The 13894-nt window shown below is 29.1% G+C and overlaps 1 protein-coding gene across 1 annotated transcript in view; it reads right to left on the reverse strand.

The window, feature by feature from the left end:
- LOC111627719 overlaps positions 1-11561 on the reverse strand; it is a 34397-nt gene extending 22836 nt beyond the window's left edge. The window contains exons 1-21 of the mRNA XM_023371341.1: positions 11443-11561; positions 11285-11332; positions 9514-9668; positions 8705-8923; positions 8373-8528; positions 8099-8300; positions 7781-8027; positions 7542-7707; positions 7288-7470; positions 6774-7071; positions 6423-6700; positions 6144-6341; positions 5929-6069; positions 5652-5854; positions 5228-5410; positions 4884-5142; positions 4655-4817; positions 4306-4587; positions 1001-3786; positions 736-922; positions 34-194 (exon numbers count right to left, since the gene is read on the reverse strand). Coding sequence (XP_023227109.1) covers positions 34-194; positions 736-922; positions 1001-3786; positions 4306-4587; positions 4655-4817; positions 4884-5142; positions 5228-5410; positions 5652-5854; positions 5929-6069; positions 6144-6341; positions 6423-6700; positions 6774-7071; positions 7288-7470; positions 7542-7707; positions 7781-8027; positions 8099-8300; positions 8373-8528; positions 8705-8923; positions 9514-9668; positions 11285-11332; positions 11443-11512 — 6585 coding nt within the window. The 5' untranslated portion in view covers positions 11513-11561. The remainder of the gene's footprint in view (positions 1-33; positions 195-735; positions 923-1000; positions 3787-4305; positions 4588-4654; positions 4818-4883; positions 5143-5227; positions 5411-5651; positions 5855-5928; positions 6070-6143; positions 6342-6422; positions 6701-6773; positions 7072-7287; positions 7471-7541; positions 7708-7780; positions 8028-8098; positions 8301-8372; positions 8529-8704; positions 8924-9513; positions 9669-11284; positions 11333-11442) is intronic.
- Between the last annotated feature and the right edge of the window lie 2333 nt (positions 11562-13894).

Consider the following 13894-nt stretch of genomic DNA (forward strand, 5'->3'; position numbering starts at 1 on the left):
TTAAATTGTTGTACAAGTTGTCTTAAAGCATACCCATATCACATAAGCTTGATTTTGTGTAGAAATTTCTAATATTAAATATTCGGATTTTCTACTCGTATTCTGTGATATAAGCTCCCAACTCAAACCATAGTGTATTAAGTCACCACGGTGTGTAAAATTTAACTTTGTGGTGAAATCGAAGCGACGTCGTTCTAATATCAAGGATAGAAAAGGTTAATTTGGTTAATTTCTCACAAATATATATTATATAATGTTAAAAAAAAATTCAAAAATGTTTCAAAAATAATTTCATTATTTTATATTTAAATTAGTATTTAACTTACTATTAAATTTCTTAATCACTTATACTTAATTCATTCTGAAGAATATTTTTAAAAATTTTGATAAACTATGTAAATTAGCTTCTGCTGATACAGGAAAATGTAAAAAATCATATAAATTCTGATAAATTTATTATTAAAGAATAAATTGACCCCAAAAATACGAATCTGGAACAAATTGAATAGCCAAACTTCATAATATTTTAGTATCAAAAATGAAACGGACGGATGGACGAGCAGTTAAGCTCTGGGTGATCCGGGATTGAATTTTTAATGAATTTACATAACTTTTTATAACTCCTGTATGTTAATTAGATTGATTAACTGATAATGAATAATCATTATTAAATTTAAAAAATTAGTTTCCAACGTAAGTTTATAAAATATGCATAACTTATACATTAACACATACCATATGTATGTACGTTAAAAACAAAGGTGCTATTTCCTTTACCAGTCGAAACACTTTTCAGATATGCACTACAAATTATATTATCTTTTGGATTATCGGAATATTGCAGTTCCAGTTTTGCATCGAATGGATGGACAGATGCAGATGCGGCCTCTTTACCATGCAATTCAAATTTTACACAAATCGGCTGAAAAATTCATAACATTAGACAAAATATATTTTTAAATAATTGCTGATTAAACCTTATTTAAATTTCTATAATTACCTTACGAAGTTCTGGATGTTTGAATTCGATTTTGGAAAATATTTCTCGGTTACTCCTAACAACATTATTCTTATGAAATAATTCTAAGACCATTTTTTTCATAGGCTGTCTTTCTGCGTCTAGTTGGCATTCGGCACTTAATGTAACTTCTCTCTCTGTCTGAAGAGTACCTTGTGCTTTGATCACTCTTGATGGAAGATATATTTGCAAATGTGCATTCTTTTGCGGCAATTGGCGATCTAAATGTACATCATAACCGATTTTCTTTCTCGGAGATGAAAATACAAGTTTATTTTTATAATCCTTTTCGTTTACATGTTGCAAAAATTCTACAAACATATCTTCTCCTTGTCTTCTTATATTCAGTATTATTTCACGAAGAACGGTTCTATGATACCTAGTTTCATATCTATAGTAACCATCGATTTTTATGCACTCGGAATTTTTGTGTCTGTTTTTCCAACATATCTTCACTGCTAACTTTATCACGAAATCTTCTTTTCTATAATCCACATTGATGATCATGGGTTTGAAAGCACCACTTACATTCAAACGACAACTTTTGATTGCGCCTCTATCTTGACAACTGATGTTCGCGTCAACAATTCTTTTTCCTTCGACATCCAGTTCTATTGATCCGGTATAATCAGATCGACTGTGTTGTGCGGATAATCTTCCAGAGAGTTTTTTAATTGAATTTTTCGTAAAGGCTACATCGAATTCTTTATGCGTCCTGTCCATTTTATTGCTCATGTGTGCACCGAATGATGGTGTTACGTAACTCTTGAATTCGACATTGCTATCAAAATTCTTTGTGCTATTTCCTACAAGATTACCACTGAAATACAATTTTGTTTGGTCATCAACTAATATCCGGCAATGTACTTCGTAATTTGAAGGCTGAAGAATGTAAGCTGCTATAACTTTAGTTGTCTTCATTCTTCCGGAAGCCGGTGTTTGAATTTCACATTGCAATCTAGCACCATAATAGGTGATTTCTATGTTTCCTGAAACAATAAGTTTCCTGCTTTCGTCCGTGGTAAGATCAGCATCAAATGCAATTTTATCACGTGACTTTTCTGCATTTAGATTGATTTCACGTTTTCTCCATCCTCGAACAGGAGTTCGTAATGCTAATGAGGCTTTCAAAACTTCAGAACTTTCTGTTAGTGTAAGAATACCTTCTATATTTACTAGATATTGCTTGTACGGTGTTGGAATGATTCGGAGTTCAGATTTAAAAATATATGAATAAGAATTATCCAGCGTAAGAATAAAATGTATTTCTTTTCCATCCCATTTTGGGTTGGATGAATGAACAACAGCGTCAAAATCCATTTCCAAATGAGATATTTGCTTATAAAACTGGCCTGATGCCGATATTTGCATTAATGTTTTATTTTCATATTTGCAAGTCATATCAAAAATTAAAATTCCCTTTTTAACATCCTGGTTCATATGTATAGAAGATCTTCTTTGCTTTATTTGCGTATTATGACGATCTTGTGAGTCACCAATATATATTTGTGTTTTTGAATATATTACTAAATTTTTTCGATACTCTATTTTATTCTTTATAATATAATATTTAGCAGATAAAGACGAAACCGGTATTATTTCAGATTCAATAGAAAGTCTCGCAGAAGGATCAATATCGGCATTCCAACTTATTTCAAATTTAAGAGTAGAATTTAATTGTGAAGTCTGGCTTAATATTTGGCCTAAAATTCGTCGACCGGTTTCTGGTCTACTTATATCGAATTTTAATATTGTGTTTGTATCACTGTTATCAAATTGGAAATTGCTCTTTCCGTAAATTCGTAAATCTAAACTCAGTTTACTGAATTTTCTTGGAATAATTTCAATTCTTATTTTATAGGGAGATTTTCCTTTATAACCTGCAATGCCTTTGATATCAACAGAATTTTCATTCATTTTAAATAAACCGCTAATTTCCATTGGATATTTTAACCAAGATGCAGATAGAACAGTATTAAACTCATGATGAAAACTATTTACATCACTTTTGATTATATACACATATTCTAAAACATATTCTTGATCTTTGTCCCATTGAAGATTTGATATTCCCTGATATTCTTCGGGTGATAATTCTGTTACTTCGTCAAAATATTGTATGGTTCTACCAGGATATTGTAAGATAAAGTCGAGTGCCATAGTCAATGGTTTTTCTTGAACTAAATAATATTTTAAATTGGATTTAATGCACGACTGTTTATGTCGTGCCATTTCGGCATCAACTGTTGTCATAAACTGAGTTCTGTCATGATTTACAGAAAATTTAAGTTCATAATCAATCTCCTTTACTGGAACATTAATTATTATATTATTTTCTGATGAGAAATTCGGATTATTTTTTCTGTCAATTTTACTGACTTGTAGGAGGTAAAGAAGCCTTCGTGGGTTTAAACTATCTGTAATTATTAACTCGTTCTCTAGATGTTCTTTCGGTTTATATTGAAAATCCCAGTCCAAAAGAATATTATATTTTGGATTTTGAGTAGAATGGATTTCGACTATGGTTATAGTTTTGGTAAAATATTGAGTGCTTAGATTTTGAAATAGGTAATTTACTTTAAAAATTTGTCGTCTATCGCCCCTTTTTTCATAATCTATTGATATATCGGATGATAATATTTTCCTGTTTTTAAGTGTTTTACCCGATATTTGATAGTTAAAAAATGGAAGCTTTACGTTAAGTTTTGTAGTCAATTCCCATATTGATTGATTATTAAATGTAATATTCCCTTCTTTATGAAACATACCTGTTAAGAAAATAAAAATTATATAATATTATTAAATACAGATAACATGCTTGAATTATCTATTGAATAATGAGTATAGTTAACTTTAGACAGTGTTCCAAATGTCGCGATACATAGGAAAATTGCATTATCAGTATCCAGGTTCATGGATTGGTCATTGTAAAACTATTAAATTTTCCTACGTATCGCGACTTTTGAGTCACCTTAAGTGTATTTATAAGATCTTAAAATTATAAATATTAATTGAGATAGCAAATTAAAACATTTTCATCAAAGTTTTGCAAACATTATTGTAATAAAATTATTATAAAATTTATTATAATTATTGAATACAAATAGTCTAGACTTTACACTATAATTAATCTAAATTAAAGATATGAATCATGGTGTATATAGCCCATACATATAGGCTACATATAAGAGTTCAGATATATATTATTAAATTGTTAATTTATTTATAAATATCAGTTATGTTTTAAAATTATTTATGTACAGTATAATTTATATAGATCCATGTACCTGACACTTGAATCAGTTGACTAGAAGGATGGCTAGGAGAAAGATCAAATGTAAATAATTCCGTATCTGTTTTTGTATGTGTAAGTAAGCCAGATAATAATATTGGTCGTCTGTTTGGACAAATAAACTTTATTATTGAATGAAATTTCGTAACTATTCTCCCTTCTAAAAACTGTTTGGTCGTCTCACTTGTAATATGGACAAGTGAAGTCCAACGACGTGTTTGATCGAAGATCAAATCAACTTCGAACAGTTTCAAAGATGAAGCACTGGCTAACTTTACTACATCAAAAAATATTCAAATTAAATTATTGAGAATATTTTACAGAGAAATATATTAAATTCATACCTTTTGCTTTAGCTTTTTTATATGGTGTTTGCAAATCTATTTGAAGCTCATGCGATATTTTAGCATTTTGTGTGGTAATATAAACAATTTCTAAAGAATGCTTCTTACTAGCTGCAGAACCCAGCGTATCGAATTCAAATTTAAATTTCGTCTTGTTGAAGCTCTAATTAAAAAATAATATTATGAATATTGCCTATATATTATTAAGTTATTGTATTATATATCTTACATTGCGATCAGGCAATTCGATATTTAGTAAGACACCACGAATGCCACGATCTTCTTTCAAAAGAGATATTTTCGTTGCGTAAGGTCCACTAACAGGAATGAAAGGTGCTTGAGATGATATTATAGGCTTAGGAAGAGTTATCTGAGTACAGATATCATAACCTATTATTTTTCTAAAAAGTTTAAAGCAACGGTTGAAATTTCTTGAAGGCTGAATTGAAGATTCACGATCATACTCATCAACATGTATAACATCAACACTGTGAAAAAATGATTTATTAGCTAATTTTTAGTCTGAAAAATATAAAATATATTTTTATTTATAATAAAAATACAGATACAAACTTTATGGATAAAATATCCAATTTTTCGTCTGGTAGATCAACGTATAAATCGAATAATCGTCCATCTTTAATTGACAATTTTCCATTAAGCGCAATGTCTCCGTGAGTCTTGACAACATATTTCATACTTGGCGATTGTGAGAGTAATTTGTAACTCATAATCATATTTATTTCACTAGCAGTACTATTTGAAATAAATTTTAAACATGTTTATATTCATTTAATAATTAGTCTTTATAAAAATTTCATTTGTATTTTTATATAAGTTATAGATTAATGATAGATAATAATTACAGATTATATATGATTAGATAATGCTACTGTTTATAACAGTAGCAGTATCTAATCAATAATAATAATATATATTTTAAAAAGAGTAGTAGAAATTTTAAAGTAGTAATTTCAGTATCACATTTACTAGTTACCTGACACGTAATTTTCCTTCAATATCCATATCTTTTGGCGAGGAGAACGCTTTTCTCAAATCTATCTTTCCTTCTCCCTTCAATCCTAATATTACTGATCCATCAATATCAAAAGTAATTGCACCTCCAGAAATACTTGGATAAATTACAGAAGTATCCAAATAAAGTCCATGAGTTGTATCAACTTTTTGATTTTTTGCAAGCTTTAAAATTGCATATAATAAAATCAATAGTTTAAACTTTATAAAATGCTAAAAATTTAAATAGAGTTAATTACCTCTGAAAGAATATTCATATAACCTATACTTTTTCCCAAGCTGAAGCCAGTTTGTCCATCAATTGTGACCCATAATAATTCACTGCCTTGATGTTTGAAATAAAATGAACCATGAGCATCGTGAGGAACAGAGGCTTTCATCTATAAAAGATAATAGACATTAAGTTAAAACCTTCTTGACCAAGAATTTAATAGAATATAAATGAATAGTTTACATTCTCAGAAAACGAGTCAATTTTTGCTTTATATTTATGATTTAATGTTCTAGAAGTCGGCCATTTTGGTCGTAGTTTCTTCTTAGCTAAACCAAACATGTAATGGGCAAATTCACTAAACGACATATGACCATATTCTCCTATAGGTGAAAACAAACTTCCCAACCAATGATCAAGACCTTCTACTCTTCCTCCAACCTAGAATCAAATTCAATTTGTAAATAAAATCATCATTAATTTAAAATTAATAAATTCCTTAAGTATTCAAAACACACTCACTTCGATATTATTGATGCTTTTTCTGTAAAAAATTGAAGTCAAATTTGCCATGAACGATCGCGGTATGAACGAATCCAGTGAATAAATAATGTTTGATTCAAATTCTCCAGCTTGATTCATATTTTGATAAGTTGACCATTCAATATTTTGAGAATATTTCATGATATCCAGTGGTTGAGGTTGGAATTCAAATTCTCTCACAATTCTTCTGATATTTTCTTTTTCGGGAGAAGAACTTTCTTGAAGATTTTTTATATGAGAATAGACAAATGCTTTTACTAGAAAAGAAAACTTACTTATAGTAATTCATTTCGCAATTAATCGAAATTCAAAAATTGATTTTATTGGTACTTTGATTGAGCATTTCTGAGTCATAAACTTGTTTGATCCTTCTCACGAGTTTTCTATCTGCACATTTCATTACTCCTAGATAAGCTGCAATACGCACTTCAACAGGTTCATCCCGAGGATAGAAAATATTCATTAACCGTTGTTTAACCTCTTCTTCGCATGGTGTTCGTCGGAATGCTTCTATTGCAGCCAATCGAATGGTATCTTTATTGGATGGTTTTTCAGCACATTCTAGGATTTGTCTTCTAGCATCTCCAACTCTTCCCAAATTTCCGAAACTTTTCAAAGCTGTGATTACCTATCAAGAAAAGCTACATTATTTATTTAAGAAGAAAAAATATAATGACTAATTTAGAATAATTCATAGTGCCTATTCATTTAAATTGTCTGAATATTAATTTGCAATTTTTAAGATCAAATATTTATTTAAGTAAATATTTACTTATATAAATTAACATGTGCCAATGTTATATGATTACTTAATATTGATTGACCAAAGCATTCAATTAATTACCTGTGTTACTTCATTTGGTTCATAAACATTGCATCTATACTTCAAGTATCTGCTAAGAGATCTTATTACTTGCTGAATAGCTTCTGAATGTTCACAGTTTGTATTTTTCTTGCAATAATTATTGCACATTGCAGTAATCCCTAGAAGCGCTTGTTTTCCTGCTTTCTCGTAATCCAATAATGGCTGTTATAATCATTCAAAGATTCATTTAAATATTTTCTAATCGTATTTTATTTAGAAATAACAATACTTACCACAGTAGCTAAAATGGTTTCTTCTGTAGGATATTTAATAAAAGCCAAACTAGTAACCCAAAGAGCTGTTTGAATTTTACTAACAGTTCTACTTTGGATCTTATTCACCATTATTCTGACAGAACCTTCGTGACCGATATGAGGTAATGCATTATTGATTAAATTTCTGAAAGAATATACAAACCTATTACATTTTATATTAAATATCTTAACTTTAAAAAAAGTAATCTTATATTAACTTTAGCCAAGTTGATTGGCATATTTCTCCTCTCTCCATTTTCTCATAAATATCTTCTAATTCACTAGGTTGTACGTTACGAAGAGCCTGCACTAAGCGCGAGAAGAGTTTTGGTGTTTCTTGATTAATTGCTTCTGGAACTTCGGAACATAGAGATCGTAAAATTCTTAAAGCTTCTTCATAAGCAAGATTAGAGAACGTTTCTGGTTGATGAGAATATAACAAGTGCTTTCTTTCGACGATTTCATCTAATGAAAGTAAATCTGTAATCTGTAGTCATTCAATAAGTTATTCGAATACATAAAACTTAATTACTCACAAGGTGTAAATGACTTCAAACGTCGAACATATTGTAGAATGAGTTTAACTTTTGCTTTCGTTTTATGAAGCAATCTCGTATCATAAATTTTTATATTTTTGAAAAGCTGAAATGTACTATATTCGACACACGAAACATTAGTTATAATGCCGTCTTCAATAGTTTGTTGACAGTTGGCAATTAGTTTGTGCATTACGAGTACCTATTCAATGAAGAAGTGATTTCATATATATGTTTTTAAATAAATTACAACTAATATTTTACATGTACTTACCTGTTTTTCATCTGGTTCAAGGACAGCTAATAATGCAGTATTGCCGATACGTCGGTATTCACATTCAGTCAAATTCTTGGATTTACTAACTATTACCGTTTTATTTGATCTTTCTATTATCCCGTAAACAGTGCCACACGATCCAACTATATCATTCTGAAATTTATGTAGATATTAAATAAAATGTAGCTTATTTTAATACAATAAATTTAATTTAACAGGCATAAATTTGCCAAATCTTTATGAACAAATAACAAGAGCTTATTGTAGTTATGTTAGTATATTTATTTGTTATATAAAAATCTCTATTTTTAATAGAATAAATTGCATACTTCATTTTTATTTTCATAATTCTTATCAAAACCGCTCATAGTATTCTGAAAAGCAGACAATATAGCTCGTTTTATATTAATAACTTCTGTAGAATCATTTGGCCATGGACAAATTTCTTTAATTTCACCATCTTCAAACGAAAACAAAAGAGGAGAATGCATTAATTCTGTTATTTGACGCTCTTCTCTCCCGGAAACGAATAATTTTGCATCTTTTATCTATAAAATTTAAAATATTATATAAGCATGAGAAGAAAATTAATATATATTTCAATTTTTTATGCCATTTTTCACAAGGTTAAAATAAACATAAGTTTAAACCATGAGAGCATAGGGACAATTTGAAGAAGACAGAGCATGTTGATTTTACATCAATGAAACTCAGGTACTAATTTTTAATTTGCCATTGCTGATAATTTGCCATTGCTGATAATTTGCCGACCTCTTGGTTTTCTCTGTCTGATTTTTTCTTGCTTTTCCCGAAATTTCCCGTTATTTTACGCGAATTTAGGGAGATTGGATTGAAGTAAGGAACGCAACACATAAGCGATTTACCAAGAATGAGTGCCTCCAGAGAAGACTTTCTGTGGAAAACTGTCCCTTATTTAGTTGTTAGACACGTGAAGAAAACCTGGAAAACACCACGTAGCCAGACAGTTGGTGAAGCATGAACCCATATTCAACTAACAGTGCACTATTTAGTTTAAGTATTGGTGGGTGATTTTGGGAGGCGATTGTCCTTGTTCCCGACTCTTACGCCCATGGTTTAACAATTTAAAATTATTATTATTGTAAAAAAATCTACTAACCTCCAAAGCCATCTCACAGTTTCCCAAGTTACTTATTTCAACTCTGGCTTTGATTGCAACTGGTTTGTAAGGCGAACTTCCGATTTTAACGTAATTTGTGCTTTCAAAATCGTATACATATGTTGTTTGTTCTTTATACTGAAATTTCTTAGCGGCTGAAATGTAAATTATAAAAAAAATAGTAATATAATATTATATTGTGAAAATGTATAAATTGTTTTAAAAACTTTTATTATTTTATAGCAAAATAAGATGGCGCCTCCAAAATTTTAAATGTGGCGGGGAAAGTTAAGCAACTCGTTACTAGTTTTTTGAAGAGTTTGAAGTCATATTTTATAAAAACGAATAAAATTATTAATTCATATTCATAAACTAGGAAGACGCTCACAAAAAATAATACTTGTGGGAAATTATACTTAATGCAGGAAATTTTTCATTAAACTGTAATTAACATAACAGTTTGTTCATAAGCTTGGGAACGAAAGAAATCTCAAGATTTCTGGATTTTCAGGTTTTCTGGACACAGGCAAAATATAAAATAAACGATTGAAAGTAAAGAACTTTCCAAGTCCGAAATTCTTTAAACAAATGTATGATACTATGCAGAAAAAAAAATCACTTCAAACAGAATAAGAATTTTGAACTATTCTTCACGGAGAGATAAAATAGAGTAAATCGCTTCAGAAGTAATTACAACTTAATCATATTCTTATAACAATTTTAAAAGGCGACTGACAGTTTTATTTTATTAAAATAAATATACTGCTATTGTTTAACTACAGTAAATGATTAATAAGAGATTTTATTTAAAAAAATAATAATAATAATTGCAAAATTATCGCAAACTTTTGCTTGTATTGAAATTAAATATAAGAATCTATAAATCTATGTAATCGGCCAAACCCACGATGAATCTGAAAAAGATGCTCTCTTAGTGCCTACAGGGCGGTTAATAAAAAAAAACCCTATATAAACAATGTGTTATAGAAATGTTTTAATTCATAATATGTTATGTGCTAAGACGAATCAAGATTATTATAATAAACAATTAAAACGTCTAAGTTTTTTTAACCCACTTTATCAGGAACAATCATGTTTCTCGAAGATTGATATAAAAATCAGCTTGTTTTAGCATATTAATTTTTGACAATATTAAAATAATTTCTTGCAATTAACAAATTCAGCAAAAACATATTATAAATAAAAATATTACAACTTTGACAAATACTGTTACAGTAATTTAGACATAATTCGCACAGAGTATAAATATTTATTAAATTGCATTTTTGCCATTTTTTTCCTTAGAATTATCAATGTACAAAATTTGGTACGCCAGATTATCAAATAAAAGCGAGAATAACGTATTATTGAAAGCTTAACGTCATTAATATATCATAAAATTCAAAAAGTTACTTTTTATTTTTTAGAATAATAAAAAAAACATTATTTTAATATTTTTTCATATTCGATTCATTCGAAATATTGTATTTTTCATCTTTCTATGATCGTATATGTATTTTCATGTTGTTTTAGATTTTTAGATGTTTAGTACAAAGCGTATGATGGACTTNGGGACATATTAAGAGAGCAAGCACACTGCACAAAAATAATGAGAACAAAAAAAAAAAAAAAAAAAAAATGGCAAAGACCCACTCTACCTCCTGACTCCAAACCAAACTTTCGACAGCCCTAATCTTACGTCTTATCAAACTGATTTAATCATATAACATGAAAAAAAATTTATACATATTTATTAAATATAATTACTCACTATTTTTGCATTCTCTACTGCATTTATAGTTTAGTTGAGAATATGGACCTGTTACAAAATATATTTAACTGTTATAAATTCAATAACATTTTTAAAACTGTCTTCTAAAAAGTGAGAAATCAAATAGATAATCAATTTATATTAAATATATAACTTGCCTGCAAAGACAATTCCCATAGAAAGGAAAAGCATGAAAAGCAGTTTTAAGTCCATGATAATGTATGACATAATTAATTGCAGTATTTCTCTTTATATCATTGATTAGAGTATGGTTCTATTTCTTCTGTTTAAATTCTGAATAAGCATTTCGAAAATCGATACTTTTATAAAGATTTTTATCTTTCATAAATAATTATTTTGCTTAGTTTGATATAAAACTATGTAACTGTAAACCGAATAAAATAAAAATTTACAGTAAATATTTTTTTATTTTTACCAACTCATCAGAATTAATTATTATAAATATACTAAAACCATGTAAGACGGATACTCCTTAAAACGGAAAATAAATTTCGGGAGGGAACGATTTGCTATGTGAAATACTACTATCAGCAGAAACCTGTCTAATGCGGAAACTCTCTAAGAGACAATTGCATAACATAACCTAAGTAAAGAGAAATTTTCCTGAGCTGATAAAATATAAATTATAATTAATGCTATAACTTGCCAGCTTGGATCATGATCGACAAGAATAGTAGAATACAGGGGGTGCAAAGATAGGTATACATTTGTTATTACGGAAAACACATGCAAGAAAATGTATGGAAGAAACATTTATTTTCATGTAATGATTAAATCACAAACAAGACATATGACGAAATAATAAAAGATAAAAAAATTAATAATAATGAACACCAAACATCTGAATTTTTCAGATTCATAATTGAATACCTATCTCTGCACCCACCCTGTATATAAGTTTTTAAATCTTTATTAATACCTGTACAGTACTTTATATTCGTTGCCTGAAAAGTATTGAAAGCTGTGATAATACAACACTTCTTTATTTCCTTAAGTCTAGAAGAGCTAATAAATAAAAACGTAACTTTCTATAAAATGAAACCTTCAAAAACGAAAAATTCTGGCCGATACGCGTTCCATTTCAAACAGATTTTGTTATATTATTTTATAATGCTTTATAAATAATTAAACATTTTACAGCAAATTATCTTTAATTTTTTCAATATTAATGTCAATCTAGACCAGGGGTCGCCAAAGTGGTCGATATAGACCCCCAGGGGTCGATGCAACATCATTGGGGGTCGATGCGGCTAGGGGGTCGATGCGGCTAAGGGGTCACAATTTTTTTTTTTTTGCTTAGACAGAGACCACAACCCACAACGTTTTTTTTTCGCTCATACATATACACTTGTAATAAAACTTTACGGTGGGGGTCAATATGAGGCTTTGAAAAGTGATTGGGGGTCGACGGTTAAAAAAGTTTGGCGACCCCTGATCTAGACCAAGGGTCGTCAAACTTTTTTGATCGTCGACCCCCCTACAAGTTTTCGAAACCTCACATCGACCCCCACCAAAAAGTTCATGTTACAAGCAAAACAAAGTACTTAATAGAGAGGTTGCGTTTGACGTTTTCATCGCGAAAACGTGTACGTCGGACGTTCAGCGCCGCTTTCCTGTAAGCCTAGAAGTTTGACAATGGCGTTTGGAACGTCAGTGGAATCATGCTCGACGTATCAAACGCCATTGTCAAACTTCTAGCTTACAGGAAGGCGGCGCTGAACGTCNCTAAAATGAGATGAATTACTGCTAAATATAATCTATAACCGAAATATTGCATCAATTATGAACATATCAATTTTAAAAACTAAACAACGAGCAACTTCATAAATAATATGAAGTGAATTTATGTGAGTTATAACTTATATTTATTAATGCGTTTTAATATAAGAACGTCGTATTTATCAATAATCATCTTCCAAACGACAAAAAAATTAAGAAACTTATCTAGAATTATTTTATTAAATTTATACTTACATCAGAGTATTCTTCTGTATCATTAGATTCATCAAAAATATCGGAAAATGTCGTGTTTTTAACTATACATTTCCTGACATCTGGTTCATTGTCATCCAGAACGTCTTTTTCTGAATTAAGGACTGGATGAATATTTTGTTTTAAATTACTTTCAGAAATTCCATTTCTATCAGTTGATTCAGAAACTAAAGTATAAAAAAACAAAAAAATTAAAAATTTACTTCAAGACAACACATTATTATAATAGAAATGGGCGTAAAGAGAAAAAAACTATCAAATCATTAATGAAAAAGAAATTTTTCAGATTTATCTGAGCATATTTATTTACTTTTATAGGTTTTTTTTCTATTTATAACTTTGTATCAAAGTATAAGATTCATATATATTATTATAAACGTTATCAACATTAATTTTTTTCTAATAATTCTTCGAAATTGAATTATGATTGGAAAAGCACAAAAGTTATCAATATATTATTAATGTACTGTACATAAATTGTTGTTTTAAGCGTGAAGTATTATAGTCAAACATTTAACTGAAGCTATAACATTAATAATTCATTGATCCGTTTACAGACCAAATCGATTAATTCCGTTTGTATATCCTTAGAATAAT

The sequence above is a fragment of the Centruroides sculpturatus genome, unplaced genomic scaffold, assembly GCF_000671375.1.
Source record: "Centruroides sculpturatus isolate CEXI.00-Female unplaced genomic scaffold, Cexi_2.0 scaffold121, whole genome shotgun sequence".
NCBI lineage: Eukaryota > Metazoa > Arthropoda > Arachnida > Scorpiones > Buthidae > Centruroides > Centruroides sculpturatus.